Source organism: Poecilia mexicana, unplaced genomic scaffold (assembly GCF_051168715.1).
Source record: "Poecilia mexicana isolate PSO_F unplaced genomic scaffold, ASM5116871v1 scaffold_3, whole genome shotgun sequence".
Taxonomy (NCBI): Eukaryota; Metazoa; Chordata; class Actinopteri; order Cyprinodontiformes; family Poeciliidae; genus Poecilia; species Poecilia mexicana.
In genome coordinates, this window is record NW_028263372.1 from 18001385 (window position 1) to 18029239 (window position 27855).

Below are 27855 nucleotides of genomic sequence, written 5' to 3' on the forward strand. Positions count from 1 at the left end.
CCGAAAGACAGCATGTGTTTCATTTTGCTGACAAATGTTTTCATTGGGAGACATCCCAGATCATTCTTTCCATCACACGCATCCTGCTGCGCGGCGTAAGGAGGACACCTCACACGTTCACTGATGATTTGCAAGAGCCCAAAATTCCTTTATGCAAGGTGAATCGTTCAATCACAACTAAGTAAAACAGCAGTCAAGTTGGGTTTTTTTATGGTTTTATCCACACACTGATCCAGACATCATCATCCAACACTTGATATTTATTATCAGTCATATATGCTTTTCAAACACAGAAATCACAATCCTTGTAGCTTGAAAAGAGCAGCAACTACTCTGATAAAACTATGACTTACTTTCAAAGTAACACATTAGTGTGCCGATTCTGTCACTGAAAGAAACCCAAAATGTCGGCGGATGAAAAAGGACAAAGATATTATTGATTAAGCACTTTTAGGGATGTAACTTAAGCATTTTGTGGTTCTCAGGCGTTATCCTGCTGAAGATCGATTCATCGCCTCTTCGTTCAAAGACAAAACTCTCATTTACTGGCCTCTTTCTTTTCTTCTTTAGCAATCTGAGCTGCAAATCAGAAATAAATATGCATTAACTTATTAAAATATATTAGCATTGTATGAGATGACAAAGAAAACTGCAAAAATGAACAATCAGCAATTTTACACTGATTGTTCCTTTGCTCCTTTGTGTTAAAAAAGAATGGACATTTACGGATTAAACCTGCATTAAGTTACTTTTGGTGATTTGGAGAGAAATTAACCAACTGGTATATTTAGTATAGTACATTTGAGAATATTCAGCTTTCCTTTACAGATCATTTTTTGCAAGCCCTAACCCCATCCCTACGACCTGCGAGAACTTTAATCATGTTTTTCGTAATGTGGAAATTTGAGACAGGATGCTGCAGATACTCTAATAATTCATATATGACTATAAATATTTTATTTTCTGGAGAAAGTTACCAAAATTCTATTACTCTGTAAAAATAAAACAGGTTACCGTTGCATGGATGGAAACCAGCAAGCCACTTACGTCGGACCTCCAGTTTGCACTCCACCACGTCCTCGCCCTTGTCGTTGACAGCTTTGCACATGTAGACGCCGCCGTCGAAGGGACATGGCTTACGGATCTCCAGCGTCAGAATACCTTGCTTTGACAGCATGCGATACTTGGCTTCATTGGAGATGTCCATTTTGTTTTTGTACCAGGTCACTTTGGGCTAATGGGGCAGAACAAAGCATTACAGTCATGTGACATTTTTATACTTTGAGCCATCATTGGTCCAATCTAACTGCAGATTATGTTTGGTTGTAAATTCGCCTTAATTAGATCGTAATTTATTAATCTATTATTACTTCTATTTGTTAAGATATTTTTCTGTTGCCAAATTTAAGTTATTTTGATTAAAAATTGTTTGGTCTTCATAGTTAATCCGGGCCTTGAATTGGGTAGTTTTGGTGTTTCAGTGTCAAAACTAAAAGTTTGTCAAATATTTTAATCATGTCTTTAACAGGAAGCTGTGGAAGATGAAGTATTTGGACCAGATAGCCGTAGAAATCCCTAGCAAACCCTACTGGATGGGTACAGATGAAGAAATTTACACACCAGCAGGTATGAACTAGGCCTTAAGCTACTGCTAGACATAACAGATATTGACTTCAGTGTCCTGAATCTAAAACGACAATATTTTTGTAATTGTTTTTTATTTTAGTTGTTTTTCTATCCATAAAAAAATACTCCTCGCTCTGTGCTGTTGTATATTTATTTCCTCAAAGTTTAGCACCAAAATAGCTGCTGATCTCCTTAGATAAACTGCTCTTTTTGCTACATACTGAATCCAATTGTGATTGGTTAGATTTGATTTAAGTCTGTATTTGACAGGATTTTATTTAAAGTGAATTTGACTGAATCAAAATTAACAGGTTTTTTTTCTTTTTTCATATGTATATGCATTGAATCTGATTGTCTCATAAAGCACCCAGAGATTACTTCTGTTGTGTCCTTAATCTCAAACAGTAGATTAATTCAAATTAAATTACCAACATCCTTTTTTTATCAAATACAGAACCTGAGTTTTCGTGAACTAATTTGAAGACGCATACCTTTGGTATTCCTCGCACAGCACAGCTGAGGGTGGCGTTGTATCCTGCTATTATCGATCGGTTCACTAAAGGATGTGTGAACTTGGGAGCCTCTGAGAAGTCATGCTCCCTGTATGTGGGAGATTTGTAGTCGATGCCTGCCGAGACACACAAAGATTAGGCAACTTTTTTTCTTCTATCGCGTTCTCCTTGTACTTCCTATCATTTTCCCCGAGTTATAAGACAGAGCCGACCTGATTTCTGGATGAACACGCTGTCCTTTGTGGTGAGTGGCTCCGGGCTGAGGCCCACCAGGTTGATGGAAAACACTCGGAAGATGTACTCATTCCCCATGATGAGGTCGGACACCACGCAGTGTGTTCGTCTGTAGTGATCATGGACTGTGAACCACTCCTTTATGTGAATCACATAAAACACTTCAATGAGGTTTGATGAAACTAAATAAGTCCAAAACATCACTTCTTATCTGTCTGTCCTTTGCATGTGCAATTTTAGAGATGCATTGCTTCAAATGTGCTTTATTTTTGTTCTTCTTCTCTTCTACTGAACTAACAAAAGTAAGAGAAATCGGAAGAAGACAAAAGTATATCTTAACCCTATTGAAAAATGTGGGAAAAACTTCCACTTGTCTTCATATTGTAGCAGAAACCGAAGGCGTTTTGGTGCGGGCTATTTCTTAGATGCAGGATAGAAACAGGATACGAGGCAACCTTAAAGCACGTTTGACCTCAGTGCTTTTCTCTCTGACATGAACCAGGTAGACTTATTGGTAACATGATGACCACCACCTAAAAGCTCATTGTGTTGCAAGTAAAATTAATTTGATCTGATAATGACTGCGGTGAAACGCGAGCTGACCGCCATGCTGGCTGGCGAACAATGTCTCTGCGTCACTGCACAGACTATCTAGACCGGGTCAAGGCTGAGAGGATGAGATTAGGACATTCCTGGGTAACATGACATTCTTGGCAGCTTGAGGTGGAGGACGGTGGCAGTAGGAGTGGGTTGCCAACTGGTTCATCATTACTGGTGGACAAAGTGGACAGCATGCTCAGCATTGGATAATTGAAGAATAAATGCCTCTCTCTCTGTTCCTCTTTCTCATCCTTTTTCTGTGAGGAAGTAAGTGGTAGTTTTTTTCTATTTAAATAGTATCTGAGTGTCAGTCTGTCCTTTCTCTTTTTCTGTTGCTACCTGAGTCTTTTTTTATGTTTCTTTTCTAATAATACCTAAAGCCGAGCTACAGAACACTTGTTAGTTTTGTTTGTGTTAGGTGTCTTAATAATATGACCATTTCCTGTTAGTGTTTGTTTTCCCGCTATTGAGACTCTTTGTCACAATTACATGTGAGCTAGATTTTAAACCTCCAAAATTATTGTACATTTTAGCATATTAATTACCAGGTGGCTCTGCAAGATCAGAGATATCCTTTATGACAAACAAACAAATAAATAAATGACATTTTTGTTCATTCATCTGACACAACAAAATAAATTCATGGTATAAATAACAGGAAAACATCATGTGAGTAAGGAACACACAAAAGTTTTATGCTTTGCCGATCTAATTAAAATACAACTAAATATTAATTTCAACTTTACTCTGATGTTTTCAACCCGGTCATTATAACAAAGAGCACAGATTCTCACCATGGTCTTCTTGTCAGCTTTCTGAACGGTGTAGCCAGTTATTTCACAGTTGCCATTGTCCTTTGGTTGCTTCCATTCCAGGGCCACATTAAACCCCCACACATCGGCGATCTTCAGGGCCTCTGGTGGCCCTGGGAGATCTACGGGGACAATAATTGTTTTATAATGACTACGGAATAATTACAGAAATTCAGCCCGGCTAAACTTTGAATGCAGTCCAACTCACCAACAATCTGCAGCGTGATTTTTGCTGTGTCTTCCACGTTCTCAATCTGCACTTTGAGATCGTACTGCCCTGAGTGCTTTCTCTCCGTCTTTCGGATGAAGAAGATCGAATCGAAATCGCTGTTCCTCACGCTTGCGATTGAGGGGTCCAGAGGTTGACCGTCTTTACTCCAAGTAACCTTTGGCCTGGGTTTACCCTGCAGACAAAGGCAAGACTGAGCTCAAAATGCAACAATGTAAAGCTTTAAATGACATTTAACTAAGTGTCACGATTACAATATTATTTAACAAAGGCCGACAGAACAATGACTCCTAATAAGTGGTAGTTGTTTGGTTAAAACAAAATACTAGTCTCATGCAAGGTTTAGAAATTGGATCTAAAACGTTGCTTTGTTGCAACTGTTAAAGAATGAAGGGAGTTTCTATAGGTGTTCTGAGGATTGAACCATCATGAGGTGTATCACATCCCGGTGTGACAGCTGCTCTGCTCAGGGGAAGAGAGCTCTGGAAAATGGAAGTAAGGGGGCTCAGACGATCATTGGAACATTACTCTCAGCAATCTGGGACAATTACACCCCCCAGCTGTCTCATAAAGACAGAACGCATCATGAAAGACTGCAATCAGCCTGCAACCTTTCTTGCAAGCCTCCAGCAGGGACCACCGAATTCAGGGACTATTTTTTTATTTATTTATTTTTTTATCTCAGTGCTGTACACCACTCTAAAATGTAAAGTTCACAATGTGCAATGTCAATGTTCATAACATATACAATGAAACATAGCGTGTCCCACACAATAATGTGCAATACATATATAGTAAGTCATTAGCACAAGCTAATATTACATTATCTAGACTCTAGAGTTTATCATAACACTAGACAATGACTCCTATTGTCTTTACTAGCTGTCTGGAGGTATTTACTGTGTTTTTTGAACATAATAGTAAAATTAAAATGTAAATCACCTGGAACGGGATCAAAACGTTAACAGTTTCTCCAACTTTCTTGATGAGGGTTTGTCGGAGATTTCGTGGAAGCCAAATCTTTGGGCGCTCTGTAGAAAACAAGACCAAAGTGGGCAGTAGGACATTTTTAGAAAACCTGTGAGGGTCATCGGAGGATCTTTAAAATGAAATTTAAGTGAAAAATTGAAAATAGACAAGTACCCTAAAACAGTCACTGCTGTTTATTCTTTACCTAATTTTAACACATCAGTAATCTCAAACATCTGTTTGAATATATGGGAGTAAAAGCTGAAAAACTAAATTCTATTCTCTACAGTAAAAAAAGAAAAAACTTCATTATTGATTATGGATAATCCTCATATCTCATTTATAATATTGTGCACTGCATTTTTAAGGCTATCAGACTGGTACCTTTGTTTTTCCAAAGGTCCACCTAACCAATGGGATTAAAAAAACAAGAAAAAAATCTCTGAAATTAGTCAAGTAGTTAATTGAAAAGGAAAAGGTCTGGTAAGTCACAATAAAAATATCAACACGGATGGAAGGCTGTGCTCAGCAAATGTATCCGTAGCTGTGTAAATAAAGAGAAAGTGAGCAGAAAAAAACAAAACAAATATACTGAGGCTTTGGAAGACGTTGGAAATGATTAAATTTCTCCCTGGAGAACTCAAACACCTCACAGATTCCTGGTTACTACGCTTACGTGAAGCAAAATGAGAAACTGAATAGGCCTTAGCGGGGATGTCACAAGAATCAGCTGTAGAAATACTCACGCATGATCTCCCTGATAGTCACAGGCTGCGCCAGAACGGCCGGAGAACTGGGCCCGGCCATGTTGTAGGCCCGCACTCTGAACAGCAGTTTGTCTCCTGTGGTCAGGTTCTTGATAGTCATTGATGGTCTCTCTGTCAGACCCTGGATGGCTGGAATCCATTCATCAGCTGCCACCGTAGAGGAATACAAGTCAAAGTCACATAATTGTCATGTATGCATTGCTATTTAACAGCTAAGATAGGTAAATATTATTAATGAACATGAGCGGAAGAAGTTGTGCAGCTCATGCGCCATTTTGCTGCAAGTATTCCATTCTGGAGATAAACTCTAAAATAAGCTGCCCTTATCAGAAGCATGCAGGTGGCAGCACTTACTGCCTTCCTTGCAGTACTCGACCCCATAGCCCTCGAGCTTAGCAGCGCCGATCCTCTCCGGAGCTCGCCACTTCAGTGTGATAGAAGTGTCGCTGATGTCTTCAACGTGCAGTCCAATGGGCTCGCTAGTAGGCGCTGAGAGAGCGGCAGAGGGTAGATAAAGAGCCTGCTTAGGCGGTTAAAGAATTAAAGGCACTAAATGAACACCTAAACAAGTGGACGAGCTTGATCGACGCCACTAACGTGCCTGCAGAGCATTCAGGCATGTTTGAATGTCTGAATCTCCCTTGAATTTACTGGAATTTACTTATTTGCTATTTACATCAAAATGAACAGGAGAACTGAAGACTAAAGCGTTGCCTTAACGTGCATGTGTGACCCGGTGAGCGTGCAACACAAAGCGTAACTTTGTTTCAGTAATTCTAATGAATAAATAAATGGCAGCATTGGTGAACAAACTGCAAATGCGTCATCGTTATTTCTTCTTTTTGGTGTCTGATGATTTTGATGTTGCGTACGTTTTTGGATATTGGTTTTTATTTTCAAACTGAATGTGATCAGAGAGACAAATGCAAGTAAAAATGAGAGCAAATGAGGCAGCTTGAATTTACACCAGACGTGGCCACTGATGTCTTTATATGTCTAAAATTAAAACCACTGAAAAAGGGGCACCTGTGAAAGTCATAAGTGTCGACTGACTTACATGATCTTCATCTCTGTTAACGAGTCACTGGTTACACACAGCGGGTGGATTCAGCCAGCCTGTTTTTAAATGGGACACCAGTTATCTAACAGTCTGTTACCCTGTAAGCCTGTGAGTGGCGCCTTCTTTCATGCAGAGAAATATGAGCTCTCTGTCTGACCTGCAGTTCACTGTCAGACTGAGGTCTAAGTGCCTGCTGTGCTACGTGTCTAGTGGGGATAAAATGACATGATTTTGATGTGCATAAAAAGACCTTGGTTCATTGGTTACAACCCACGCAATGTTCTAACTGCAGAGGTGCCAAAAGCAAACCACTGTTACATCCCTTTGAAACAGCTTGGCCTCTTATTTGGGCAAAACGCAACAGATGAAAGTGCATTATTGATAGGGAAACAGACAACGCATGTGATAGATTGCTAAATTGAGCTTCGCATGTTTCTGGAAGCTGCTCATAAAGCCAACTTAGCATCAACTGATTCTTTTGTTGTTTTCAAAGTTTTATTGTTCTGTCAGCAGAGCCGATCTAGACAGGCAGAGTGGGATACAATGACCTGAAAGCTGTTTTTATGCGCTGCTCGATACATAATCAAGTCCTTGACGAACCACAACAACCTTAACCGGCACCATCACCTATAAAACTCAGATGGAAAGAATGTTCTTGTAGTTCAGCTCACATTTTAATATCACTATCATCTGGATTTTAAAACACAAACACTCCTGTATTCTTTGGCAGGTTGAATATGAAAGCAACAAGACAAAACTACACCTAAAGATAATAATTCCTTCTGCAAACATGTTGTCTGCAGCAGATTCCTCGGAGACCACGGTTTCCTTCTCTGTAGGAAAACATGCACTCCCTCCTGCTGGCTCCTCATTGTCAGCTGGATCTCCCACCTCCAGAAAGAAGGCCAACTCTGCAGGGGGTGCTGCTGGTGATAATCCCCTGGCTGCAGGAGTTAAAGAGCTCTTGGCTCTGTTGGTTTCTTCTTCTGCTTCCACAAGCATCAAATCCTCCACTGGCTTCTTCTCTGCTACATTGGGAAGCTAAAGTTTTATCATTTTTCCAGTGACTGTATGGCTGCTTATCAAGTCTGCCGTGTGTTTCGTTGTCTGTTTTCTGAGTTCATCTTCTCATTGTCTCTAACAATCCCTTTTGTCTTTTCGCTGTCTTTACTTTAGTAACCAAAATAATCTTGGACTGATTCTGAATAAGGAGTTACTCAGATTACACATCTTAAAATAAAATTTCAGTAATATTTTGATAGGTACGATTATAAATGGCACTGCTCTCATACAGATGGATATAGACAGCCTTTCAACCACAAGCCCCTGGTTGAATCTGCCTTGCAACATAAAGAGTCTTTAACTGTCCATACTGTGCAAATATAAACATATACACCATGATGACTCAAATTACCAAGGGATTTCAGGAGGAACTGAGAGTAAGCTGAAATCATATGCATGCTAAAGCTTCATGATTTTAGTAGTTCTCTTAGAATTAGTGACAGAAATGTTAACATTACACCACAGTGTTAATTCCTCTATTGGGTACACAAACACTCTGTGTGATGTTGCTAAGACAAACGAGGCCGTATTCTTGTAACACAAATAAACATCTTCTCATAACCACGAGTGAGTAAACTCTGTAACCTAAAGAAAACATCTCATGGACTAAACTGAGTCTGATCTAACCACAGCAAATATTGTTGCAGCAACACACAAGATTTCTAAAACCATTGTATGACATTTGGAGAAATCTCTTTCGTTCCTCCTGTCTTAATCAAATTGTCTTTACGACAGCCTTCCAACAACAAACAACATTTAGTAAACACATGAGGTAATTTGAATAAAAGAAATTTACTTGGTGTGAGATTCCTAATAAACACTCACCGACTGGCACGAATGGTTGGGAGGCTGGACTGTGATGTGACATGCCAATGCTGTTGACGGCATAGACTCGCATCTCGTATGGCATGCCTTCAATCATGCGCTTGGCCTCAAAGGTTGTTTCAGGGTATGGGTCAAAGTTCAGTCGCATCCACCTGTAGCTCCTCAGTTTCTTCCTTTCCACGACATAACCTTAGCATTCAAGAGCAGCACATTATATTCCTGTCTATACAGACAAATACATTTTACTACACCCATTTTTTGAGCAAAAATGACTTTGATGGATTGGTCCATTATGGTGTAACATTAGCACAAACAGCCTCACATGTGAGACCGTAGACAAAAAGCCATCAGATGTCTGACTAAATGGCATCAGAATGAAAAGTCTTAGCAAAAGCATCTTCAGAAATAAAGGTGCCAGAAAAATACAGCGTAAAAATAACAGCCCTCATCAAAAACGACTCCAGACGAAAAGATCTCAGCTATGGGCCACTGTCTACTTTAGAGAATGCATGTTAATCAAAAAAATATCCTAAATGAAATATATTTTGTAACAGTATGTTGATGTTTACCTGTGTTTTAGACATACACAGGGTTCGTTGCACGTCTGCTTCCGTATTCAGGGAAAAGCAGCCGATCACTTCCGGTCTATTGAAAATGGCATTTTACACCGAGTGCTTGCAGGGCTTGTCCAAGCTAACAATTAACGATGTACATCGTATTGTAAGGCGGGAACCAAAGCTACAACAAACAAGCTGGAGAAAGGTTTTGAGATGCCTCATTATGTATTCATGGATACGAAGGTTAGGTTTACTTTCTTTAAACTTTATGGCTAACATTAACTTTAGCTTATGCTAGTAGGCACAGGTGGATTAATTGCTCGGCTGTCTGGCTGTGGTCTGCTCACTTGTTCCCATACACTTGCTCTTCCAGGCTGAGTACAGAAGTGATTCCACTGAAATAACGCAGGGACGGCTCATTTGCAAACTTTGCTGTGCGCAGCGTTAGCTTTAACTTGTCCGTGACAAATATTTACAAGCCACCGTCTTCTTAATTCAGGATCGCTTGGAAATCCATGAAAACTTAAGAGCCAGTTGTATTTAGAAGACAACAATGTTTGGTATTGCTTTATTTGCTTCTGAAATACGACTTTGTCTTTCCTAGCTGTCATGGTAACTCAAAGCAGAAGCAAGAAAGCTGTATTTCGCTCATGCGGATGTGACGTCGTGAAGAAGTGCAAAGAGCACTTCTTCATGCAATTTCTTCAAAACATGAATTTTAAAAAGTAGGAATCTGTTTTAATCATTTAGAAAATGGAAATGAATGGAATTTATCAGTTTTAAAAGCTCATTAAGTAAAGACAAATTGTAAGCAAGACCAGATGTCCAGTGTAAGAGACATTTGAAAAACTCAAAGAAATATTTTTTATGAAAAAAAAAAAAAAAAAAGATTTGCAATGTGTTTCTTTCAACCTTAATACTTAAAGTATGAAGAAAAACAAAATTTTCTGCTTAGTATCAGGAGAAAAAGAGGTATATAGGTATATATTGGAAGTCTCTTTCCAAAATGTATTGAAATGACATGGAATAAAATTTATTACATAAACTGGCCAATTTCAACAATTTAGTAGTGTTGTTACCAATGATTGGATCTCCGCCATTGAAAAGAGGGGGCTCCCACTGAACAATGCAGGAATCCTCCCCAACGCTGAGGATTTTAGGAGCCTGGGGAGGATCTGGAACATCTATGTGGTAATACAGTAACGTAGTTAGAACATGTTTGTTCTAAAAGTTCATTTTGTCTTTATCAAGGAGCAGAGTATCTTTGTCTTACCAACAACCTTGACACTGATATCAGCTGTGTCTTCCCCTGCTGGGTTTCGAACGACGACAGAGTAGATCCCCTCATCCTGTCTCTCTGCACCCTCGATGGTGAAGATGCAGTGACCTTTGGTGGATTCCACGTGGACCCTGCCGTCTCCTTCTGTGATGACCTAATCATTAAAAATGAGTCAACTCATTTTGCAAAAACCCAGGCCTGACGTTGTGGTGTAATACTTTTATATAAAACAGTTGGCAAACAACTAACTAACTACAACTTGCTTGAGCGGAGGCTCATGTGCTTAAGTAAGGATTTTTGGATATTGTCAAAGAGGTGGACAGAGGTGAGCCACTTGGTAAAAGTGACTATGCAATTCCTCAATCATCTATACTTGCTTATCATTGCAGGCGTGGGTTGGGGAGATGTAGGAGGGTGACTTTTGCCAGTAGTATTTGGGCAAGAGGCAGGATATGGTCTGGTCGACAGGCCATCCCAGGGCAAATTAGGACAACTTGGATCAGTTACCCTAGCAGTCACGTTTTTGGCATGGAGTGAGACTACCCAAAAAGAACCCGCACATGCAAACTCCATCCAGAAAGACACCAGGGTTGGATTCGAACCCAGTAGCTTTTTGCTGCAAGGCAACATTGCTAACAACTGTACCATGGTGCCACCCAACTTTCATATTCTAAAACTAATTTAAGCACAGATTCAGAGTATTTATGTCAGTAGTTTGACTGTTATTCATTCACATTTTCCAGTCCTGTCATGATGAAGCTGACAAAATGAACCAAAAACAAACAAACAAAAACCTCTTCATCAAACTTTCCAATCACTGACTTCTTTAGATCAGTGTTGGACAACAGGAACATGTGTTAAGATAAGATTTTAAGGTATTTTAATAAATATAAAACATAATTAAACTTTTTTTCCCCCCATTTTGTTACTATATAAGGCCACTTTGTAAAGCATACTTACTGTTCAGTCTCCTGTCATCTTTGCCTGAGAGGCTTCAGTACACAAGCTTACCTTAATCAAAGATAATTCATGCTGTTGGTATCATGCTCTTTGACTGGTGCATAACACTGAACAAAAACATAAAAATACCATCTATATTTTAGATGTACTTTTATAATATTTGTCATACTTAAACAGCAAAGTGGTAGTGTTGAAACAGTTCTTTAGGGTCTTAGTACAATTTTATAGCATTCCCAAAGCTAGCTGTTTACAACAATGATGGGGTTTTCTTCCTGTGTATTACTGGTGAGATAACAGGAATCCAATTTTCAAAAAAGCTATGTCATAAACAATTTAAACCACAAAAGCAAAAACTGAAATAATATTAAGAAGTTTTTTTATTATTACTTATTGTTGAACAAGCCCAGGTTTTAGCCTGCTTTCATTATATTTCACATGAAATATTAGGATTTTTCAATAAATATTTATTTAATAATTGAAAAGAAGAAATTCTCTATGGCAGCCCACAAGGCTCAGTTTTAACTTGTTTACTTTTCCAGCTTTTTATATTTTCAGTTTAGCATCATCATCAAGTACTTCCATTGATCACATGTACAAAATAGAAAAATCATTCAACCATCTTGATGAACACAACAAATTAGAATTAAAGTCAAGAGATGAAAATCATTTTTACATTAAAAATATACATAAATGAGATGACTTATTTAACATAAAAAAGATGACAATTATATAGTTGTATGGAAAAAAAAAACACTTTTTTCTTAACTGGTGAGAAATATTCTCCTTAGATTGTGAGGAGCCTGGTGTCAAATTTAAAATTGGTTTTAATGAAATATTATAAACATAAAAGGTTAACTAATTCACATGTAATGGATTTTCTCATAACTAACATCTTTCTTGCATTAAAACTTTTATTGAAAATTTGATTCCTTTGTTTTTTTTTTCAAAGAGACTATCAATATTGAAGCTGAATGCTGGCGTCATGCAAACTTGTACCAAATAAGTCAAAACAAAATATAGATATAGATATATAATCATGCACTTACCTCTCCATCATTTAGAGTCCAACAGGCTGAGTGCCCTTCTTTTTCTTCCCCACCAGGTTTTACAGAACTAGCCTACAGTTAAGGACAGCAAAGCAGTAAAAGCTGATAACAGGGAGGGTGAGAAACCTCTGATTCACCTAAGATTATTGCTTTTAGATAATAGTAGCACTCTGCTGGGTAAAAAAAAAAAAAGCCAATGCATTAGTTTCCCTGACATTAGTGGGGCACAGCATGCTTGTTGCAAAAACAAATACATGAAAATACAACTGTTTTTAAAAGCGATTAGCATCCTTTGAGCTTATAGTAAATATGTTAGAACCCGCTTGGGCTTTCTTGTTTGCATATTAAATTGCAGGATTGTAGAATGACAAACTGCTTTCTCAGCAGATGCCAGCTCTTACCTACAGCTCTCTGGACAGATGGCTCCTGTCAGAATATTAACAACACCAGGTGTGATATCTCTTTTACCTTCTCTCCTTTGGTCCAGATCACTGTGGGAGCAGGATCTCCAGTTATGGGGACATCCAGACGCAGTTTGTTTCCAGCCACCACTATGATTGTTGAATCAGAAGTGCGGCCCATGCAGTCAAGGTGGATCTTGGGAGGATCTTCAAAAGTAATGCATATGGTTATAATGGGGTCTGACTTTCATTTTTCTTTGCTGTGCAAGACTGTAAGTTTGCAGTTGTGTACCTTGGCGAGGCACAAAATCAATCTTCACCTCTGAAAGATCAAATATAAAGGAGAAATTCTTTAAACGTTTGGCTTGTGAGGATCAAATGATGACTTTGAAGTTTCCAAGCTTAAAAAATAATTACCCAAGAAATTGAGTTTAGCTGAAAGGTTGAAAGCATATCCGTCTGGCACAAAAGTATAATCTCCCTCATCTTCAGGTTTCACTTCATCAATGGTCAGTTTGTGGATTCTGTGTGTTTAAACATTTAGAAAATCATGTCATTGGACACGGGAACCAATTACATAACATGTACATGTTACCTCACATGCATAATTTAGCAAATTTAGTGTCATCACCTTCCAATATGAGAGATGTTTGTCCTGGCATTGGGTTTGACTTCAACACCGTTCTTGTACCAAGTTCCCTTCACATTCTCATCCGACACTTCGCATTTGAACACCGCCTGATCCTTTGCCTTTACCGTGAGGTCCGCAATGCTCTGGTAGATCTCCAGTTCTTTCTCTGTGCAGTCAGAAAAAAAAAAAAAACAAAACAAAAAAAAAATACAAGCCCTAGGAGCTCAGAATTAAAATCATCATGGGCTTTACACTTTTGATGGAAAAAGTTACAGGGATACCATTTGAGGAGTGGCGTGATAATAAAGGTCCAGCATGAAGCATCGTTTTCTATAATACAGCAATGTGACGGAGATAAGAGAGGAAGTGTGTATGACTTGTGAAGAAAAATAAAATGGGTACCTCCTGAAAAACACATGCAGGAGCTCTAGATTATTTCTGCATATCATAATAAAATATGCATGGGCGATATTGTCCACTGTAAAATTCAAAGGCTACGCTAGTCAGCACACTGCCCAGGCAGAATAAACAGATATGGTGGGAATGGTGCTATAATAGAAACTCTGCTGTGGACTGAGGTGTTGATCCTTGTTTCAGTGTAGCAGCTGGTCATTCTTGGCAGGTTAGAGTTTAATTAACAAGGCATATAAACAGCAGGAGCAGCTACTGGGCTTCAAATTATACACAAAACCTCCTGGGACATCAGAACAGATTTAAGTCAGGAATATAAGGGAAAAGCTATCCGCAGTGCAACAACTGGACTAAAATTTGACTTTAAGGAAAACAAAAAATGTGAAAATATTTATGAAGTCATGCATGTATTCAAAGTTGTTTTAAGTTTAAAAGGAGGATATGTATTTTAAGAGATTAACTGAAGTCATGGGTGGAACTAGATGGAGCATATTTGTATCTGGAGGTTTAAAACATTAAAACATTGTTTTAATGGAGGATGGAAACTTAACATCTGAATCACTGACTGGGATAAAATGTCAGTAAATGAGGTCACATTCTTCCTTTTCACTTCCAATCCAACAACTCAAAACCGAGAAAGAGAACCAGCACGTACTGAATGGAGCTCTGCCTTTCAGGTGATACACATGTACGTCTTCTAACTTTAGCTGACATGCTCCTGGTGCCGGAACCTGTGCGGATCTACGCAAGCTACACAGTGTCAACCTGCCAAGAATGACAAGGCTGCACGGCTACTGGCCTAGCTGTGATGAGATGTGTATTTGGACAATTCATCACTGACAGAAGAAACGGCCAAAGTGTAACTCTCACCCTGCACCAGCAGTTCAGCTACAGACTCTCCTCCATTTGTTTTGACCTTGTAGTGTCCACCGTCTTCTTTGGTGGCTTCGTTAATGATCAGCACATGCTTGCAGCCATCTTTCTTGAAGCGATATTTCAGGGATTCATCTCTGGTCAGTTCAACCCCGTCTTTCTCCCTGGACAAGAAATACATTACCATTCACTAATAATGTCAGTTCACTGTGTTTGAGGTATCTTTGAGCTTCTTCGGTGTTTTGTTTCCCTTTATCCATTTACAATGTAGCCATTTTAACTCAAGACCTCTGACATTTACATTTATTGTTTATGAAAGTTAGGCATACTGAAATAAATCTCATCTGATATGATTGTGTAAACATTTCTGTCTGCTTTTGGATAATATGGTTTTTATCATTACACCTTTAGTGGGAAAATAGATTTTATTTTGGCAATTATGATTAACATGGTTTTTTTTTTTTACTTTTTAGCCATGATTCATTAGCATGAAGCTTAAACTACTAAAACCGTAGTGTAGAGAATAACATCTCACCATTTCACATTGGCTCCTTCTTCTGATACTTCGCACTCTAACTCTACCCGCTCGCCCTTCATCACCATCTGATCCTCCAGATTTTTTACGATTGTAACAGGAGGCTCTAAAGACAAAACAGACGAGAAACATAAAGTTAATTGCGTGTTGGTTTGGTCCAAACTGCTTCTGACTGTTTATTACCTTTAACGAAGAGCTCTGTTGTGCATTTCTCCTCTCCAATGACACATGTGTAAGCTGCATCATCCGCTAAGGAGCAGTGGTTAATGGTAAGGTAGCGCATGTTTCCAACGCTCTCAAAGATATACCTTTTGGAAAGCAAGAATATTTTCGTAGCTCAAAGAGATGGCATTGTTTTATATCAATTTTTCAACAAAACTCAGAAGATACTTACTTGCTGAAGATGTATTGAAAGGATAGGTCATTATGATCCAGATGCAGGGGAGAGAAGTGAATATTCATAGTTAAGTACATAGTGATGCATGGGGGCAGAACGTCCTTATTATATGCAAGTAAGTTCAAACCTTCCAGACTTTTGGATTTCTTGTCCATTCTTAAACCACTTCACCTCCACATCTTCATTGGCAACCTCGACTCCCAGCTTTATTTTATGGCCCTTTAACACCTGGTATGCAGGATCCAGCTTTTTGAGGAATGCTAAATATAAATGGCAAATGAAAATCAGCCTTTCAAGTTTTTGCAGGTTCAGATGAAGCAATGCCTGTTTTAATCCCGGCATACTGGCCTTCACTCTTCTTTTCTTCCTTCTTCATCTTCTTAAGTCTCTTGAGCATCCCTCTCAGGTCGGTGATGCCGTGCTGGAAAGCAATCTTTTCATATTCTGAAGGGGGAGCGTGACTGAGGATGTTCCACACGTCAACATCAGGATCTGTGTTCATGTGTGCCGGTTTGATGGACCTGAGACAATCGGGTAACGCTGTTAAAATCAGGCACGAAGCAAAGACTTTGAAATGTAAATCATGAACAAAAAGCTACACCTGAAAAGACTAATTAGATTTGGGCTGCTTATGTTAATCTAAGTTGTATTATTTTTTTGTCCAAAATACATTAAAATGATAAATCAGCTTCAATATTTAAAAATATTATGGTTAAAAAATATGCTAAAAACTTAGAAATAATAGAAAAATGTCAATATGATTGCGGTTTGCAAGGAGCTGACATGTTCAGAACAAGCACCAGAGGGGAGAAATGATGGCATCGCCAACGATCTGGAGTTTTATCAAGGTGTTTCTCAAGAGTTCGTCAGTAGTGAGTGAAGGTCACTAAACCCAGACATGGATCCCATTACAGCTTTACATGGGTGGTCGAATCGTGGGGAATTAACAGTTGTCACAGTGGCACAGAGTTGGAAGTGATGGGAATGTGAGGGCTGGCAAACATTGCATGAAAGGTTCCAGCTGCACAAGACGGTCAACTCCAATGCAGTGCTGTGTTTTGTGCACGAAGCATAGCATAACCTTGAACCAGCTGGTCCTGATATGCTGTGGAGGTATTGTGCTCTTTACAAATGTCACCCTTCTCCAGGTCTCGATAGAATGACATCCGCAAGACTGAAGGTTCACTATCCCCAAGGACAGCATGACTAAAACCACAGCATATTTAGCCACATACTCTGTGACAGCAACAGCAGCAGCCAAAGACTGATTAAGAGTAATACATTTAAGAAGAAAATCAGATTTACCAGAATTAATTACCAGAAAAAGTAATTTTTCCCAAGCTAAAGTAATTCTCAAATGTATGGGGAGTCAAATCCCAAATATTTCACCTCTGGTCCAAATAAAGTCTCTAAAGACTGAAATAAAAGTAGATAACATAGTAGTTTTTCACACCACAGGATGAAGCTCACAGAATCTTAAGAAATTGTCCCGTCCTCAAAAGTCATTTCTTTTTTTTTTTTTGCAGTGAATTACTTTTATATTAAAAAAAAAAAAATGATTCCCAACCTCTGAAAATGTCAGCAGGCTCTCACTCGTGCAGAGAATATTTGAAAACAAAAGCACCATTATGAGAATTAAGAAAAATGCAGATATTATGTAATTAGGAATGAAGAGGTTCCCTTTCCACTTCAGCAAACTGCTGAACATTTAGGGATCAAATAACATGAGTCGGACCTCAAACGCATGCTAACGCCATGCTAACGTCATGCAACAAGTAGGTTTAACGTTGCTTTTATTTTGCAACGATTTCATTATTATGATAATATAATGTTAAGATTTTTTTATATGGACTGACTGTCATAAGAGAGATTAAGTGAAATTGTTATTAGTGATCATAAGTTTGTTTCCTATAGGTTACTTATATAGTTTGCAATTGTAGAAATGACTTACTCTCTGTGGACAGAGGATCACCCAGAAAGAATAAAAAAACAAAAAATATCAGGCATTTTTATGAAAGTGAAAAAAAGTCACCATTGTTCTTAGTAGAACTTTTTAAAATGTTTATTTTCTCACCTCTTTTTTAATAAGGCACTGAAGTCCAGCTCTCCTGAATCGTCTTTACCATCTGTGCTACTGCAGACATCAAAAAGCATCAACAGTGTAGCATATGGCTTAATCATTTAGATTCTCCAAAGAACAGAAACGTGTCACTGCAGATGTTGCCTTCTAATGAAACACTTTATATTGCATTTGCTTTATGCAAAATTAAAAAAGCCATGTGTGGTTTTGTTCTATCAGAGATACACACAATGGTTTTGGGTGTTGGTTTTGCAGTCACAAGTCGCTCCCAACTCAATGGTTTGAAAATGCTTCAGAAGAATGACAAAGTATAGAGTTTACTTTTAAACTTTTACCAGTCTGGATGAGTATGGAAAAGAATGAAATGACATACAGCAACATGTTTGAACTTCAATGGGAAACAGTTTCCTCCTGAAGACTGAACCAGCTGCCAAGCTCAATGTATTGATTGCTGGGCTAATGTAATAATCCATTTCTTCAAGAGTGAATTTTAGCTGTGATATTTCAAAATAACAAAACAATAGAACAGCCTTCTTATCTTACAGAAAAAAACTTAAACTGTTAAAACAACAAAACCCTTAAGCAGTAGTTTTCTCAACATTGGTTCAAAATGATGTCATGTTACCTCAAGATAATTAAAAATCATGATACTGTTACTAAAGTTTGAGATACAGTTATCTTGATAAAATGAGATTTTGAAATATCATGTAAATAAGATGAAGAGCTAAATATTTAACCCTTGTGTCTAGAAATGGGGTCCACCGACCCCACACACGTGAAATTCGTATCATTTGCCACAGTCCTCTACGTTTTCCTCAGTCTTCGCAAGCCCATGGGTTAAACAAATGAGGAGCAATTGCCAAATTAAACATCTCTGTGTTTTAAGATAATAATATAATGAAAACTGTTTCCATGACCAAATTAAGTTGGGGGGTCTCAGTATTGTGTGATAATGAAACTTTCTGTGTGACAATTCCAGTTAATTGAATAAGTGAACGGCGGTAAAAACAAAAAAGCATTAAATCGTAATACGTCATGTTACCATAATAGTAAAACTATTGTCAGAACAAAACAAGCTTGGTGTTTTGATATCTTGAGGTAACTGAACTGTTACGACAAAAAGCTTAAGATGTAATTATCTAAATTTAATAAGCTCATGAGAAAGGAGGTCAACGAAAGATAGGAATGTTATCACTGCTAAATAAGCTTGAGATCTGAATATTTCTATGTCACAAGATATTAAATATGAAACAGGATCAAAACAAGACGACCTTGAAATATTGCTGTCTTACATGCACGCTGTTTGGGTTTATAAATGGGCTTTTTATGCACAATCTTGGAGCCTTTAAAATGAGTTTGCACACAGCTGGAATTTAGAAGTGGAAAATGTGTGGGAACCCTGTCTTTACTCATCAGCATCAGCTGCTAACAACTCATGATTTGGTCATGTCTTGCAGTAGGTGATTGTTCCTTTGGGAGGTCACATGATGCCTAGCGAAGAAAGGAAAAAAGGCAGTAGGGAGAAAAACATGACATAAAAGATGCGATATGTAGCAAGACCTTCTACACATCCTAAAAGCACAAAACCATCTCACCAAGCTGCAGCCATAATCCAAGCAATGACAAAACAAAACAGTCGTCGTGAAGCAAAGCAGGCAACCGCAGCGTGTGTTTGTTTCTTATCAGTGGGATGAAAGATTAAAAAAAACAGAGGCATAGACGAGATAATCTCCAACCTCTGACCCAACAGCACGTGAAGGTGAGTCTCTGCTCTGTGTGGTGAAGTTACAACACACTGTAGCTGCACTTCCTCTGTGAGGCAAGCAACCCCCCCGCCCCCCTGGAGGTGGTCTGCTGCTGAAAAGCCTGAATGTCTTAGCACATCCTGCACTTTCAATACAATAACACCACCGTCAAATCTCACTCGGCCACATGGCTGCTTGGGCAGCTGGCTCGGCTGTTTTGATTGAGACTCAGGAGGGGATCAGAAGAAGCTGACATGTGCTGCTGCAAGCTATTTAATGGATGGAAGACCAAATCATAAAGTTAAAGGTTAACACCATGTTAATTTTGGTATTTAACTTCTGGGTTTAGCTCTCTGTTGATCTTCCTCCTGTGGTCAGTCTCAAAACTCGGTCAACTGGCGGCTGTGAAATCCAAAACATCGGATTGTTTGGCTTGAACGCAGAGACTAATCAGTCCGTGAAAGAGAGCGACAGCCTCTATTCCTGGTCCAGATTTCTCTGTTTTTAAACAATCCAAGTCTTTAGAATTTGACAACGAGCCTCCGTGGTTGCACCAAATCTCTACCTTGTTGCTGTTCCACTCCTCTTCTTACCGCCTTCACTCCTGATAAGTTAGCATTTTTCAGTTATTTACCACACATACTATGATATTAATCCAATGCATTTTTATACTTGCGCTGCTTAATATGAAGCTCTTAACTTGAATTCTGCAGGAAAATATTTTTCTTATTGCTTGGCGTTGATTTCAAGTACAACTACAAAGTCATGCAGGAAGCTATTCTTTCTAGCACCTATGCAAGGGCTATTTGACACTGAAATAATTTCTGGTTAGACAACCATAGCATTGGTTATTTTCTTAAAAAAAAAAAAAAACTTAATTTTTCCTTTAAAATCAGTGTTACTCTTCAAGCCAAAATCCTTCTTTTTCTCTTACATCATACATAATACATTAAGACATAAACATTTTTTTTTCCATTTAGCCAGCAAAGCATTAATATCAAATGATTTTTTTTCAAACATTAGAACACAATATTAGCTCAAACTCAGCAAAAGATCCGCAGATCCTTAATTCAAACTTTGTAATTTGACGTAAATAAAAACGTTTCATGCATTCTGAGTCACTTACGTGCGTCTAAAAGCCGCTCTTATATCCAGACCTTCAGGAGCTCGAGCCTCTGAAACAAGAGCAGATCCCAAACTGATCGAAACATCTGTAATCATAATACATAGAAAGCAAAGCATGCACAACACTCACCATGTACGGCAAGGTCAAAATTGCAGCTGTCAAACTTGTCCTTGGATGAAACTTCACATCTGTAACCTCCAGCAAAGTTAGGCTTAGCAGCAATGATTTGCATCTCAAATGTGTACACCTGAAACGACAGATGGTGATGATACAAGGTGCAACAACACAAATACTGAACTATATCACTCAACAAAACAACTAAAAACTTTGCAACTTTGCTTTTTTAATACAGAGTCCCACATGCAGTTCAAAATGTGATTAGCACATGTGTCTGAAGAAAGAGCTTGCCTAACTTTGGCAAAAAAAAAAAAAAAAAAAGTACAGAGTTTACAAATATGTTGCCTCTAGTAGTTTTATACTTGTTTTCAACAAATTCTTACAACTAATAAATGTTAACAAATAAGACCAATCAACACTGAAATGATGAACAATCAGCGTGTTTCTTTGTATGCCTTCAGTTTACCTTGGTGTTGCGGTCGTAAGTTTCCTTCAGCTGCAGGTGTTTTCCAGACTTGCTGGCCAAGTCCATCCACTTCCCTTTGAACCATTTCACGCTGGGTTTCTTCAGAAGTGATTCAGCATTTACTTTAGCCACAAATGTGATATTTTCACCTTCGTACAAGAAAAATACAGATACAGCATTCTGAAAGTTAGCAGCATTTTTTTATATTATTATTATTATTATTATTATTATTATTATTATTATTATTATTATTATTATTTATTATTATTTCTACTTATAGTAATGTGTTCTGTCATTTCTTAATGCTGCTGGGTGAAGATGTGGAAATGTAAAGAAGAGGGAATGAAAAGTAATGAGAAATTTGAGTTCATATTATGTTATATTGGTTTTCAACGAATTAGAAATACAACACTGGTCTGTCTCTTTTACAGCAATTTAATTTAGCATGTCTGATTCAGTAATTGGACTGAAACACTGGCAACACTTCAATGAGAGACCAGCATCTGTCTATTTCTTCTATTTCTGTTTTTCTACGTCCATATTGAACTTTTTTTACTTGGTTAAACTAAAAACACGAAACACTGAAGTAAGCTTTCCTTCAAAACGAAGTCTGGTGCATCACATCCACTCACCCACAGTGACTTCTCCACACTGAGGTTTCTCTGTAAAGAGTCCAGTCAAGTCCTGTCTGGTGTCTGGAGGGTGAGCATCTAAAGAAAAATCCAGCTCAAGTTAATTAACAAACGAAGTGAAAGGAAATTAGAAATGAGCAAACTGCGACTAATTCAGTCTATATTTTAAGAAGATGTTAAAGTTGCTGGAAATAAACAAACAAATGAGTTTTGTTTTCGTATATAAGAACATACACTATTTTTGCACTCAAATATGAAGAAAGTCTTTTACATAGAAATCTGAAAACGTGTGAAATGTTTCAGTGTAAAATGCAATGGGAGCCTGATGATGGTTACCCAGCAACGCACCCTCAGCTGGCTGAGCGTCGGGTTTTGCAGCAGAGGTTTCTCCCTGCGTGGAAGCTGCAGGAGGTGGAACCGAACCCTGGTCAGCTTTCCCAGTTTCACCAGCAGGGGCCTCAGCTGGAACCTCTGCGTCGATTTTATTTTTGGTGGCATCAAAAGCACAGCAAAAGAGATAAAAAGCAGTGAAAGTAAACATTCTGCCTGGGAAGTGAGTATTTATCCGGCAAATATGCTGCGCTGAACATTTAAGTTCTAAATATTTCTTATGACTTATATTATCTAAGTGGCAGGCTAACTTTTCCACATGTTATCAGTGGCCTGTCATGACGGTGCTCAGGGCCTGTTGAGTGGCGGTTACTCATGAGGAAATAATGTGCTGGTGTCCAGGTCACCGTGCAGGAAGAGCGAGCGTGGCGGCAGCTGGTTTTCTTCATAACATTTGCATTCGTCTTATAAAATATAAACATCCTAAGTACGTTACAGTGACAGTGCACTGGTGCAATGTTAGTCAGTGACACTAAGCAAAACCTGGGAAAATGCAGTGCTAATATCCTGGAGGAAATGAAACACAATTGGCACTTGGGAAAGGGCTGTTGGGAACGTTTAAGGAATTTTTTAAACAAATGGGAAAATAAACACTTTAGGAGCATTTTCTCAAACCACAGATATTTTAATGAACAGCGGAGTAACGTGAGGAAAACACTCATCATTAGTTTATTACTTTCATCTGGAAGAAAAAGCTATTATTACTAGCACATCTGGTTTCTTCACTTTGAAATTTGTGTTTTTATGTACAATGAATAAGGATAATCAACTATTTAAAAACACGTGGCGTGTTAAAGAAGTACTGTTTTAACTTTAGGCCTAAGTTGTTTCTCAAAACTGCAAATTAATTGTTTCATTATGGTGTAAAGCAAAGCTCCGATTTTGAATGTTTTAGTTTTTTTTTTTCGACAGGTGAGTGCTGCTCCATTTCCTCCTAGTTCTAAACCCAGTTTTTGAGCTACCATTTTTTTTTTTTTTTTTTTTTTTTTTAGAAAGTTTGCAGCTTCCACTCTGATCAAAGCTTGGCTTTTAATTTTTTGATTGAAAAGCTTCAGTGGAGGAAAAAGTTGTTAATTTCTCAACATGTTCTACTAACTCTTCAAAAGCCAACAACAACAAAAAAACCACTTCAGGCTGTTTCAGAGATTTGATCAGAGGATGTAGAATCATGGTAACATCAAGCGCATGCAGTGCATCAAGTGTTTACTGCCTCAGTGGTTTTCTAAATTGAGTGCTGTGCTTTGTGTTCGGTGACGACTACACGAGCTGTGGATGAGTGATCAGAGGCTTCAAATGCACAGCTGCAGCATCAAAGTCTCCCACCTGGCTTTGATACGACCCGCAGCTCAAACTTGACCTTCGAACCACCAGCAATCACAGCATAGACATTGGCATCTTCCACGGTGATGTGTTTTATGGTGAGGGAGTGCTTGTTTCCAGCTGCCGTGATTGCATATTTATTGCCGCTGGCGATGTCCTTTGAGTTGCACTGCCATTTCACTTTAGCTTCAGACTTCTCTGTCTCGGCCTCAAAAACCACACAGGATCCCTCCTCTGCCTCCTGAGTCTTTGGTTTCTTGGAAAATGCTGAAACTAAAAACATTGGAGTCAAAGTACACTCTCTGAAGCGTAAAGAAAGTGAGTGCGATCTCTTCGATCAGGGAGCTCAGCTCTTCGTTCTTTTGCTGAGTGGTGATTAATCAATCGTTGTGTCAATGCCAAAGAGATATTGAGCTTCCTTTTATGTTGATCTCGTTTCGCAGGGGGGAAGCTGAGATTAAGAGCTTCAGAGCCGTCGTAGGAGTCAATGAACGAAAGGCCTCATTATAAACAACAGAATAAAAAAATGTGCATGTCTAGTTGTTCAAAACAATACATCAAGTGTTACGTCCTATTAAAGTGACCTAAATCTGCCTGCACACTTTAGGGTTTATTTTGGGTTGCTAGTGAAAGGTTGCACATTCTTAAAAACATTTACATCGCTCTCCCTGGGCTACAAGAAGAAAATTCTCTCTCTTCTTGCTGCCTTGCTCGGGGTGTAACAATGTCCACTCCTAACTTAATTTTGTTCTTATGGTCCTGGTTTAGACATTCTTACAGCTTGGTCTCAAAATATTACAGAGACAGAACTTTTTTTTTATTCTCGTGTGGTGTCAAACAAAGGGGCGTTGTTGATGCAAAAAAAAAGGTCTTTCTTGCTTTAGTGCTGAAGAATGTGAAGAATGAAATGTTCACATCAGAACGTCCATCTTATTTTTCTTACATCTGTCGTCTTGAATTTCTCTCTAGATTTGTTGCAGCATTTCTCTTTGTCAGATCTCTACATTGTTGTTATCTTTGCCTTTGTTGTAGTTTCATATCCAGTTTAGTGACCAGTTTTCATATTAGTTCCTCCTGGTTTATTCCTATTTAAAAGAACTAATTAATTCTGCTTGCACAAACACCCACACACGTGCAAACCGTCTTGATTTCCATCCCACGTTTCAGAAATCCAACTGAATACTTTTGATTGTGAGTCATAAATCAAAATAGGAAGCTATGAAATATCAGAAACGCATTATATTAAAAAAAACTGATGTTAGAGAATCAATTGCAATGCTAAGTGTCGTTAGCGACCTACAGAAAGAATGATACCCTGACAATGATATTTCCTTGTAAAGGTCTTCTCACTGTGCCTGCGTAATACGCCATCTGTTAAAGTTCCTGCTTTGTCCCTGTTTGGAAAAGTTGTTGCTGGCAAACAGTTGTCGTCTTTAAAAGGGGTCTAAAAATAGTGCGACTGAACGCTCTGACGCTGGAGGTGTTTAACACACAGCATGGTGTGCCTGGAATCCTGAGCTGTACGTATGCGCCGTTACATAGATACAGATGCTATTTACAGATTTAAATGTGGGACAATTCAGCATAGGAGTACAATGTGGACCAAACAGTAAATACGAAAAGAATAAAATCAGACAAATAAATTAATAAAAAAATAAAATAAAATACAACTGTATAAGACTGTCATTTTCAAGCAAGGCATATTAATAAAACAGTAATTATTTTTTGATGATTTCCAGCCATCACATCATATTAGGGTGTTATCATCTAAAAAGTAGGAACCTAAACTCCAGTGGATGAATGGATGGTTGGGTGGATCTTTCTGTAATGGAGTAATTCAAACCACTACACACCATAGTGTCTCTTTTATCTTTCAAAATATCTCCAACCTGACAAGTGTCGTAAATTTCACTGGTGTGTTCCACAGATCCACATGCGTGCTTAAAGGCATCTTACAAACTGTGCAATCGTGGCTTTGGATGGTACAACACACCACATTCCCTCTCCGTATTCGAGGTTACTTGCGTCACATGTTCTCCCTGTGTCGCTGTTTTGTTACTCGCATGTCATAGAGATACACACTTCTTAAGAAGCCTCTGACACAAGCCGTGTTCAAGGATGTCTAGTTTGGTTTCCACAGGGGTTGTCAAAAATACTTTCCACTGCACGTTATCTTTCCATGAATTTCATTGTAGAGTTGGAATTGTAATGCACTTTGACCAGGCATACTTAAAGCCATTTCTGTTTATTAACTTGCTATGAGACCTCATCATCTGCAGATTAATTCCCTATTTTTCATATTTGCAGATGGGGGATTTTAGTTGTTTTTTTTTCTAAGTTATACACTGGAAAAATAATTTCAGATTAACATAAAATAACAGTGTTTTAAAGAATCTGCATTAATTTTGAATTCATACGGTTTTTGCAAATATAATAAATGCCTTAGTAGTCTTCAGCTGTGTTTTGTATTATTCCTGTTCAGAGTTAAATAAATGGTACATGGCATTTACTTGCATAACTTCTTACCTAGTCCAAAGGACTAGAAAGTGCTTTTCGCTATATTTGGTCAGTCTTCCACCCATTCACATGCTGAAGGTCAGCTGCTACAAGTAGCCACAGCTGCCCTGGGGCAATCTGAAAGAAACGAGGCAGTCACAATGACTGAGACACAGAGAGTGTGGGTGTGTGTGCCGGCATCTTTACCCAGACAATGTTTATAATCATATTTTCTTATAGGAATTATACTGGGTACAACATGGGAACCATAGTAACAGTTGACCGGCGAAGGAAGCTAAAACTTTTTTCTTTCTTTTTTCTTGTACCATCCTGTGAAAACATGATGCCCAGGATGTTGTGCCTAATTATTCACATCACAGACACTTTAAGTTAATGTGGTCATGAGAAAAATATCAATATGTTCCCTAAGTTTGTAAATGTGGGTGTATTTCTCTAGCATAAAAGAAACTCAATAAATATTGTTTAAAAAAAAAAACAACAAAACAAAAAAAACAGGTGGATTCCTTATTTAGCTTTGCTTGTCAAATGATTTCTGCATCACACAGGCCGCAGGGTGTTAATAACAGCTATTAGTATAACTACAGGCTCAAGATGATCCAAACAGTTTCTGTGCTGCTCAAATGCTTCACACTGCAGGTCTTACCACACACAAGTGAGCCATTTGGACACCACTGTGCCATCCGATAGCACAAACAAGCAGCTCATCCTCGCCCTCAAAGGGGAAACTGTGGTTATCATTTGTCAGGCTGGAATCCTGTTGGGGGGTTTTGGATCTCTGGATCATTTTGTGTATGCAGCCATGTCAGAAATGTGACAAGTGTGTGGAGTTCATCTCATACGAAGCCTCCACCTGGGGGCGCGTTGACAAGAGTTCCTGTAGTGACCGACTTGTTTCCTGCTGAAAGCATTTTGAACGTGGCGGCACATTATTGCACCTGCTTCCTTTGGCTCCCACCTGAGCACCGTTACATCTTAAAACCAGCAGTATGAATTATGAAACAAAAGAAACAAATGTAATTCGCAAAACTAAAATTATAATGTAGACGTTACACTTGTTGTGTTTTACTCTTTGTATTGTCAGTGCCTTTAAGTTTGAACTCATTTATGTTTTGCTTATGATGCAGTTTTATATTTGTCTCATTCTTTATCCAATTCATGCAAATATTTTCAAAATGTTTAGTGCTTTGAAATAGTTTTCCTTTTTCGTTTAATATCCTAAAAAAAAAAAAAAAAACATACATTTGGTGTGACTGTAGCAAGAGCAGACGTAATGTGAGGTAAGACGTTAAGTTGTAAGTTGAGCAGCTAAATGAAGAAACATACCTGTTTTTTTGGCCGGTTCTGGCATCCTGAACGATATCCTCTCTCTTCTGCAGTGCTGCTCAGTTTGCTCCTGGGGTCAAGCCTCAGCTTTTAATAGTGGTCTTGTTTCCAAACCCAGCCCACTCCATCAGCCATTTTCCACCTCAGACCTAACAGAGTATGAAGAAGAAAAAAAAAAAAAGAAAAAAGAACACACGCACTGTTTCTCCATCAGAGCAATGACCTGGCTCCCACCACCACCCAACCCTGGTCACGCCTGACCTTGAGCTATATTTCGACTATCCTTTCCACACCACCTCAGCTGAATGATAGGCCTTGAGAGTGTGAGGAAGGGACGTGGCACAGGGGATATA

At 38.5% G+C, this 27855-nt stretch overlaps 1 protein-coding gene across 3 annotated transcripts; it reads right to left on the reverse strand.

Annotated features, from left to right (window-relative positions):
- Positions 1 to 198: 198 nt before the first annotated feature.
- Positions 199 to 27855, reverse strand: mybpc3 (myosin binding protein C3). Of its 3 annotated transcripts, XM_088004254.1 has the most exons (33): positions 27503 to 27855; positions 23666 to 23935; positions 22301 to 22423; positions 21953 to 22030; positions 21321 to 21469; positions 20867 to 20984; positions 20738 to 20786; positions 20177 to 20215; positions 17861 to 17920; positions 17738 to 17740; positions 16135 to 16307; positions 15914 to 16046; positions 15784 to 15786; positions 15573 to 15697; positions 15390 to 15495; positions 14852 to 15018; positions 13571 to 13736; positions 13357 to 13463; positions 13232 to 13261; positions 13007 to 13146; positions 12539 to 12610; positions 10527 to 10686; positions 10333 to 10437; positions 8697 to 8885; positions 6104 to 6238; positions 5729 to 5896; positions 4956 to 5044; positions 3993 to 4188; positions 3767 to 3906; positions 2351 to 2510; positions 2118 to 2254; positions 1048 to 1234; positions 199 to 579 (listed from the first exon to the last, which is right to left on the reverse strand). In XM_088004254.1, the coding sequence occupies exons 1-33, from the start codon at positions 27525 to 27527 to the stop codon at positions 539 to 541; spliced, it is 3843 nt and encodes a 1280-aa protein (XP_087860380.1). In that variant the 5' UTR covers positions 27528 to 27855; the 3' UTR covers positions 199 to 538. The 3 variants fall into 3 exon arrangements, with proteins under 3 accessions (XP_087860380.1, XP_087860381.1, XP_087860382.1); XM_088004255.1 differs by lacking the exon at positions 20177 to 20215 and having other exon boundaries at positions 27503 to 27854; XM_088004256.1 differs by lacking the exons at positions 20177 to 20215; positions 23666 to 23935 and having other exon boundaries at positions 27503 to 27848.